This window comes from Mustela lutreola, chromosome X (assembly GCF_030435805.1).
Source record: "Mustela lutreola isolate mMusLut2 chromosome X, mMusLut2.pri, whole genome shotgun sequence".
Classification (NCBI taxonomy): domain Eukaryota; kingdom Metazoa; phylum Chordata; class Mammalia; order Carnivora; family Mustelidae; genus Mustela; species Mustela lutreola.
The window spans coordinates 44,564,672-44,574,174 of record NC_081308.1 but is presented as its reverse complement, the minus strand read 5'-3'; the positions used below and the strand labels follow the sequence as shown (position 1 = coordinate 44,574,174).

Below are 9,503 nucleotides of genomic sequence, written 5' to 3'. Positions count from 1 at the left end.
GAGAAAATTCCAACTGTGCATCAAACTCTTAGAGGATGTAAGTTATAGATACGGTTAGGTTTGTTAGCTCTGTGTCAACTGTTTTAGCCTGAATTTTTTGGACTTCTCTTTTAAAATGAAAGGCTTTTTTTTGGGGGGGGGGGTTCTTTCTTAATTTTTTTCTAGACTGAACTCCAAAAGCATATATAATAAAAACTGCCCATGTAAATTTAAAAGGTTAAGTGTGATAACTATAAAATGTTCTATTGAAACTTAGAAATTTAAGCCTTGGAGTTTTACAAATTACATAAAGATATCTGGGCACCAAAGAAAATTCTAGCAAGTGACAGAACTCAATCCAAATGTTTCTGAATAAAATACAGAAAATACAGGCTAACAGTTCTTAAGAGTTCATTAACATCAACACTGTACTGTTCACATTTGTCAAATACATAGTTCAAAGTCAAAACACAAGATTGTGCTTTATTATCTCTAAAAATTCCATGTATAAGTTAAACCTCCCAGGTATTTGTGGCAGCATTTTAGATGAGGGCAGTTTTATATATGAAATAGTTGTAAAACAAAAAACCAGTTCCTTTGCTGTTAGTTTATATTTTGAAAAATCTCAGGTTACGGAGAGTACCTATTAGTCAATTTGGATTCCTGTAACAGGAAAGGTTAACGTGTAGATTTTAGAAGGTTTAAAAAATAAGACATGTTTTTCTGTACAAAGAAACATCATTTTTGAAAAACATTAGATGATTCTGCATAATTTACAATATGAAATTATATAACTGGTATTTAAAAGCTGATTTTCTACTCATTTCTTTGACAATATTTTTGTTAACTAAAATATGTACTTTATTCAGACATATTTATATATGGCAAAAAATCTTGTTAAAAAAATGGTTGCACCAAAGTTAGAGAAAAAAAAAAAGGTAACAAGTCAATTCTACCAGGGGTTATATTCTTTTTAAAACATTAACATGCAGAATAACAAAGTATTTAGATATTATACACTTATATTTATATTAGTTTGTAGACTATTTTCTAGATCTCAGATGTTATAGGTAAGATGATATTAGCCATCTATACTCTCCTCACAAAATGGACTTTTCCTCAGCTCTCGTGAGAGAAAATAAGAAATCCTAAGAGTAATCTACTTTCAAAATTTCTTTTTTTTAAGATTTTATTTATTTATTTGACATAGAGAGATCACAAGTAAACAGAGAGGCAGGCAGAGAGAGAGAGAGGGAAGAAGGCTCTCTGCTGAGCAGAGAGCCCGATGTGGGACTCGATCCCAGAACCCTGAGATCAGGACCTGAACCGAAGGCAGCAGCTTAACCCACTGAGCCACCCAGGTGCCCCTACTTTCAAAATTTCTTAATAGAGTGCAAAAAAGTGACCCTCAAAGTTAGCTGAGTGACCAAAAAACCTATCAGCACTGATTAAAGATATAACATAGTCTCCATTGCCCTAAAAATTAGGAATGATCTTTCCACCCGCCCCCCATACCCAATTCAAGAAGTTGGCTTTACTTTAACCTACTTTTTAACATGGTTGGGGTGGAACAGAGGAAGTTGAAAGCAGACTTAAGTATTTTATGGTATTCCCAGTCTCAAGGAAGTCAGCAAGGCAAATATAAGAATTTTTAGTTTGGTCCCCCCAAAAGTTTGTCTTCTGACCCAAAATATTTATCCTGAAGTTTAAGAGAAAGTGTTCAGGGGTCCTGACAGTTTAAGAAGTCTGTAAAAGCTAAGTATCAAGAAAGGTACCCTACTGGGTTGGGATCTTATCACCGTATAAAGTCTTATGCTTACCGGTAGTCAGGAATGTTAACTGGAATGTCACTACATTCAAATATGTGAAATAACTTTTTTTTCAAAAAACTAGTTTCTATTGAGAGAACCATGGTTGCTCTGGGGTATTAAGAAAGGGGCAATGGAGTTGGAAGCTGAACATACTAAAGTGCACTCTGAATAATAGTATGTACATACTGGGATGTGTCTGGCTAACAAAACTTTCCCAAGAAGATATTCACTGTGTAAAGTAATATTTTGTTAAATTACCTATGGGCTATATGGGAAATGGCCATTTCAAATAAGCAGCAACAAACTAACACTGGTGAAAATTCTTTTGATAATCAAATTATGTACATATGACTAAAGAAAGGTCTGAAAGGGGCAAATCAGATCACATTACCGAACACAAAATTATTACCCAGTGTGGAAAGACGACAAGAGGTAAAATATCTTAAATACTATATATATATATATATATATATATATATATATATATGTATATATATATAAAATCCTTAACCCAATTCCCATCAGATAAGGGCATGCTGCTAGCACGTTTAAGAAAATAAAATTAAAGATAACCACAACCAAGATGTTCAGATTTTAAAGGGGTTCACTACAAAACAAAAACAAAAACCAAGAGGGGTACCAAAAAAGCACACGTGCACACACATACACGTGTGTGCAATGTTATAAAACAAACTACAACGTGTATGCACAAACACACACGCTAAAGGCTGGGCAAGCAGTTAAGGCACCTTAAACATAAAACAAAAAACCCACGTGGTTTAGGATTACCGAAATCTGTTACAGTGCTACCACGCAGCGATTTTCAAAGCATCTGAAAAACGTGCAAATTGTCTGAAAACAGTGCCTGGCAACCGAGACGGTCTGCAAGCGTGATTCGGAGGGCTGCCAAGGAAACAAAAGAAGCCCCCCCGCCTCCCCGTGAGACCGCACAAGGAATGAGAGGCGCTCCGGGCACTATTTATTCTAAGGTAGGCGGAAAGCAGAAGTCTGTGCAGGAGCGGTACATACTAGGGATCGCTCTGTGGCAGGGACCGGGCCACGGAGTTTCCATTGGTCGGGGAACCGCCCAGCTTTAGTTTTTCCAGATATTCAGCATGCACGGGCTTGTGGCACTGGAGAACCTTGATCGCATCTTCGATTTTGAACCACTCTCGCTTCCTCCCAATGCTAACCGAATCTTCCCAATCCTCCAGAATCTCAGTGACAGTCAGTACGTACACGTACGTTCTGTGCTTGCGGTCTTGGTTCTGTTCGAAAATGCCCAGGAGCCGGCCTAACTTCCCCTTGACTCCCGCCTCTTCGTACACCTCTCGGACTGCCGCACCGCCCGGCTCCTCCTCGGGCTCCATGCCCCCGCCCGGCACGATCCAGCGGTCCGGGTACCGACTGCTACTCACTAACAGCACCTCGTCCTCGAGCTCGCTCCGGAAGCAAAGGCACGCCGCCCGCTTCTTGAACCCCTCCGGGTCGTAGGTGCGCGTCTGGTTCGGCTTGCACTTCATCCTCTCGGCCGCCCGCTCCTGCCGCTCGCTGCTGCTGCTGCTGGGGTCTCGGCCGCCGCCGCCGCCGCCTGAGATGCTCGGGAGAGAAAGGACCGACAAGAGCGGTGGGGAGAGAAGGCGCTCCAGGAGTGAGCCGGGGGAGCCCAGGAAGCCCCGGCGGAGATGAGGCGGGGGCGGGCAAAGTACGTCAGTCTGTTCGCTCCTCGTGCGGGCCGGAGGGTCCCGAACGCAGCCGCCTGACTGGACGAGGCGCCGCCGCCCCCGCGCCCGCCCCCGCGCCGCCGCCCCGCCCCCGCGCCACCGCCCTCGGGTCCGCCACTCCGCACACCGCCCACCCGCGGCTCCCGCGCGCGCCTCCCTCCCTCCTCAGACGCCGGGCAGGGGTTGAGTGAGGTGAGGCGCATCCGCGTGCGCGTCCGCGTCCCCATTCACGTGCGCGTTCATGTTGGAGGGCGAGGGGCGGGGGCGGGGGTCTTGTGGCTCCCGCCGCGCGCGCGGTGCCTCGGGCCCACTGCGCAGGCGCCCCGCACCTCCCAGGCTGGAAATCTCTTTCCCCTGGGAGTTCAATTCCCACGTTGTGACTGGGGCCAAGATCGCTTCCACGTGGGCCTTTGAGTTGAAGTTGGCTGTGGCGTGGCCAGACCTTTCTCCTCATCCTTCCTGGCGGTTGCCTGAAACGCATACACTTATTTTACAGGCCATCAGGCCAAGGGCATCATCATTGTCCAGAAGGAATGCTACCGCCTTACGGTTTAGGAAAAATGACCCTCGCTGTTCTTGGCAAAACAGTACCTACTCTTTGCTGAGTCATATCCATACCCTTTGAGTTCTTCAACAGGTTTGTCCACCTAAAAGGTAAAACAGCCGGTTATGGTTTATCAGCAAAATGGGTTTATTTGGGTGTAGCAGAGGAATTGCAATTGGGAACAGGCAAACTGTAGCACCTCAGAGGCCCGTCTGGAGCTCAGACACGAGGACCTTTCTTCTCTAGGGAAAAGGAGGCAGTTGGGAGGGGCTGCCGGGAAGGGAAAGTCCATTGCAGAAAAGCCACAGTTGCAGGTGCTGACGTTTTCCTCATTGGCCCCGTTGTGGTATTTCCTATTGGCTGGGCTTGTTGCTGGGCGAGGAGACATTCATCCTTCCTCCTGCTGGAGTAGGAAAGGAAGCTGCTTCCTGCGGGGAATGCCAGGAACTGTTTATCCTTGTTGGGGTGTGCAGCTGACCGCAGTGGTAGGGCGTGAGAGGTTCCCCCTGCTAGCCACCTGACTCCATTTTAAATGAGGTTTCCTTGATTCAGGGTGGCAGGTTCTTGGCTTTGCTGGGCATGTTGGCACAGCCCATAACTTAACACTTTTCTTGAACAGGTCCTATTGCCCTCTTACCTAACCTCTGTTCCTCAGGTTCCTGACAGTAAACTTCTTGCCTACTTGTTTCAGCCCTGGCCCTTGGAGTCCTAGTCACCGAACAGCTGCAGAACCACCCCAAGTTACCTTTTAGGAAGTCCCAACACTCTTCACCCTCTTTCACTTTCACCCTTCTCTCTCTTTCTCACTGATAGGTACAGCTTCGGGTTTTGGAAAACATGCCTACAGAAATCCCTTCATGTTTTTCAGTTTGATGTTTACGGAGGCTCTTGGTGTGGGATTCCACAACAAGCAAGGCCGCTTGGTGCTCTTTCACTACCTCTCTGTTGGGTCATGCTGTCCTCTTGGCCAAGATGTGGACCATCATAACCAAAAAGTTAACAACCAAAAGCCCTCCCTCACCTTTTCATTTGTTCTTACTGTTTCCCTGCTCTAACTGTAGCCTTATGGAGAAGACGTCTGATGTCCCCTAACTTTTTCCATACTGCAGCTTAGGCATCTGTGTCTCTCTCTTCCTCACAGACCCTCTGCTGGCATCAAGCGACCAGGATCACGAAAACTCCCTTTTCCAGTGAAATAATCTCTCATCAAAGGGAAGGGGAATCTGAAGTGTAAGTGCAAAGGACTTTTTTTTTTGAGAGAGAGAGAGAGAGAGAGAGAGAGAGGGAAGGAGGGAGGGAGGATGAGGGAGGGCGCGTGAGTGGGAAGGGGAGGGGCAGAGGGAGAGGGAGAGAGAAAATCTTAAGCAGGTTCCATGACCAGTGCAGAGGCCCATGGGACCTTGAGATCATGACCTGAGCCAAAATCAAGAGTGGGATGCTTAACCGACTAGAGGCACCCAGGAGCCCCAACAACCCAATTCTTAAATAACAAGTGAGATCAGCTTCCCAAGGTCTGCTACACTCCATTTATACCCAGAATAGCTCACAAAAATGATCCGGTTCCCAGTGGCAACAGACTCCTGCAATATCTAGAGCATAATAGGACAAAAATGTGTGGGTTGCATATGAAGAAATGACAAAATGGAGACGTAGATACTAGAGATACTAGTATTGACCATATTTTAATGGTATATGGATGATCAAAGAACATTTGTTTCCTTTCTTTTATAAGTGGTTCATTTTTTCCCCAAAGATTTTATTTAATTATTTGAGAGAGAGAGAGAGAGATCCTAAGTAGACGGAGAGGCAGGCAGAGAGAGGGCAAACGGGCTCCCTGCTGAGCAGAGAGCCTGATGTGGGGCTCAATCCCAGGACACTGGGATCATGACCTGAGCTGAAGGCAGAGGCTCAACCCACTGAGCCACCCAGGCGCCGATCAAAAAATATTTGAAGGAATGTGACACCCCATGATTAAAAACAAACTAGGAACGTTGCTTTTAGCAGGCTGTAGTTCTCAGTGTGCCTAACGTACAAATACACGAATGATGTTAAGCAACTAGAAAAAATTCCATTATAGTCAAGGTCTAGGCAAATATACCCATTATCGCCAATATTGTTAACTTTTGCTTTAGGTGATCTTTCCAGTGTAAGGAGATCATAAAGAGGAAAAAAACATTATTTAGTAAAGAAGACCAAGTTTTCATTATTTCCAAATGATATGAATATCTTCTTGGGAAAAGCCTACAAAATGAGTAAAAATGAATTCCCTTCCATGGTAGAATGGAGTATTACTATTTAAAGCACTAATGGTTTCATGTATGCCAGCAGTAATCACATAGAAAATATGGTAGGGAAATGATGGCCTTCACGGTAGCCATATCAGCCACCACACAATAAATAAAATACCAAGGGATCCTGAGCGATAAAGTTAGGACATTGTAGTAGAAAATGATAGAGCTCGGACTCAGCTTTGAAAGATAGCTTGAATGAATCAAGAGGAACTCTAGCAAATCTGGGAGGTGGGGCAAGGGGCTGTGGTGAGTGGTGGCCCATCCAGGCCCCAACTACATCACAAGACTAGAGTGACCATGTATTTTCTCCTTGTCTTACCAGAGGGGCTGCTTCCTAGTCTCGTCTATCACTTCCCCATCAGAGGATGCCTATGCAATAGGTGTCTTTTGAGGCATATTTTTTTTTTTTTTGGAAGGGAGAAGAATAGCATCATTATGATATGGAAAGAGGTGCAGGCTGGATTCCCACTGGCAGAGTCATAGCACATTTCTGGATAGGAGGATCCGCAATTTAGAGGTATGGTACAATGCTGGGAAAATCTCAAACTGATCTTTTTCAGCAGAATTTTGTAAAATAATTTTATGATTCACCTATTAGACTGATCATGAGGCAAGATAGGTATGACTTTGTGTATAGAAATGTAAAAATCATTTTTGAGAGGCAAGCATTCCATTGTCTAGTTCACCCATAGTTAAGATTTCTCTAATGATGAACAAGGTTATTTCACAAGCTACCGTAACAGTAGACTGTTACAGTAACAAATGTATTTTGTACATATCTGCCTGTATCTCCTCCCACATTTCCCTTGGCCTTGGAGTTGGAATTTGCTTTGTCCAGTGGAACAGTAGCAAGAGCGAAGCAAGGAGAGAATTGAAAAGTGCTTGCACACAAGGGTTTGCCCTCTCTTGGTGCTCTTGACACAAGAGAACAACCGTGTGAAGAAGCATGGGTTAAGTGGATGCTGAGAGACCCAGGGCCCATGCATCCCCTCCACCATAGCTGACAGTGAACCAATTGCCAGAAATGTGGGTGAGACCATCATACACCATCCAGCCCCCAGCAGAGCCAGGGGCACTGACCACAGATGCATAATCAAGCCTTCCAAGAAGAGCAAAAGGACCTCTCAGCTGAGCCCAGCTGAAATTATTGATCTGTAGAATCATGAACGAAAGAATTGGTTGTTCAAAGTCACTACATTTTGGATGGTTTGTTGTGCATCAGAAACTGGTTGGCACAACCGGTAACTGCCACCCAACAAAATCCAACCCAAAATAAGAGAGAGAGAGAGAGAGAGAGAGAGAGAGAGAGAGAGAGAGAGAAAAGCGTTTCATAGTGGAAATGTAACCTCTACTTGAAAAGGTTGGCGGTGAACTTTCCCTGGAGTCTTAAGGAAGGCAATGAGGTTAAGACAGGAGATATCTGTCAAGTAGAGTCTGTGTGGCAAGCCCTGTGATGGTCCCCTGTATCCTACTGAACAGCCCATAAAATCTCAACGAGGAGGTTACTATTTATAATTCGTAGAAGAGAAGACTTAGAGTGGAGTTGACATTTGAATTCAAGTCTTCATGTCTCTCTACAGCCTGTGCTCTCGTAGCATCACCATGTCTTGTCAAAGGATTGTTTTGATCAAGAGCTATAGTTTGTTGTGTCATTTTTTGATGAGGTTCAGAGTTGACTTCTTACATAAGGCGTTCATTTGCTCAGAGTCACTGGGTTCAAAGAAAGGTATTTTCCATCTAGATGTTCTTCTGCACAATCTAGTGGAAAGAACACCTGAGTGCCTACCTCACTGCCACCAATCAAGTGTGTTACCTGGACATGTTACATGACAACTCAAAATTCAATATTTTCTGCACACACAAAATGGAATTAAGTGAGGCACTAGAGAAGATATTCTGTATTGTCATCACTCTAGGCACTGATTTTCATTTATTGATGGTCTGATTGGTTTTACACACTTAATATTTAACTGCCAACAAACCAGAACAATAAATATCAAAATACCCCTCAGCAGATTAAGAAACAGGCTGAGATGTGCCTAAGTAAGACAGTAAGTGAAGGAGCTGATATTCACACCTTGGTCTGTGTGACTCCAAAAGTAATGCTCTTCCTCTCTCTGAGACATGCCATTCCTGTGGTACAGATGTCTTCTGTTCTCCCTCCCTCCCTCCCTTCCTTCCCTTCTCTCTCTCTATCTCTCTCTCTCCCCCCTTCTCCTTCTCCTTCTTTTTTCTATTATCAGGAGGACCCAGGCACCCAGGAGAACATAGCTTCTATGGAATCTTCTAATGCAGAGGGGATCTGCTGTGAGACCAACAAGTCCGATACATATTTCTGCATCTTTTCTAGAGTAGGAAGGAACAGGCAGATTGGAAAGTGACAGCCACATCCATGGGAAGTTGAGCACCTTACTTAGTGAGATGGTGGTTTACAATTCTAAGAGAGAGGCACTTTCCAGAACAGCTGTTACCTGGGAGGGAGATTGTTATAGAACTTCCCAGAGCCTTGTAGCATTTATAGCTGGAACCAGCTTTCAGGAGAGTGACCACAACATACTTGAGAGGATTTCAGGAAATAGTAAAGGGAAACAGTCAGGTGAAGTGATTTTAGTAGTAGTCAATGAGAGAAAATGTGGTGTTTTACAAACCAAACGACCTAGAATTTCAGTTTGGCTCTCTCAAATAGTTATGCAGCCTGAAGCATGGGAATATCTCTGGCCATATTATTTCTCATTTGTAAAATGGGATTCTAAACTACCTACCCCATTAACTTCAACTCACCGGGGAAGGCTTTGCTGACCATGGGTGCCCACCCTCCCCTTACACTAGGATTCAGTTACCCCCCTCTTTTTTTCTTTTCCAGACTCCCTTGACTTTAGTTCTGTCATCACTGTAATCATGGAGCTTTGTAATGTTTTCCCAGCATGTTTGTAAGAAAGTCAAAGGTGGGGAGCCAACCTGAAACATACTTGTTCCCCCTGATTCAGCCCAGTGCCTGGAACTTGGTGTTCAGGAAGGGTTCGAAATATATGGTTTGAGTATTAGAGTGTAACGGAAGCTCCATGGATCAAAGGCCAGTTACTGTTGTACCTGTTAATTGTTTATTAGTGATACGAAAAGAAAGACGAGTGAACAGAGGCATCTCCATATATCT

The 9,503-nt window shown here is 44.3% G+C and overlaps 1 protein-coding gene across 1 annotated transcript; it reads right to left on the bottom strand.

Annotated features, from left to right (window-relative positions):
• Nucleotides 1-2,301: 2,301 nt before the first annotated feature.
• LOC131821373 (diphosphoinositol polyphosphate phosphohydrolase 3-beta) lies at nucleotides 2,302-3,587 on the bottom strand. The gene has a single exon (XM_059157436.1). It carries the CDS (start codon nucleotides 3,311-3,313, stop codon nucleotides 2,819-2,821), a length of 495 nt encoding a protein of 164 aa, XP_059013419.1. The 5' UTR covers nucleotides 3,314-3,587; the 3' UTR covers nucleotides 2,302-2,818.
• Nucleotides 3,588-9,503: the final 5,916 nt, after the last annotated feature.

Coding starts and splice junctions, on each gene's coding strand:
- LOC131821373 (XM_059157436.1), bottom strand. CDS start 3,313: ATGAAGTGCAAGCCGAACCAGACGCGCACCTACGACCCGGAGGGGTTC.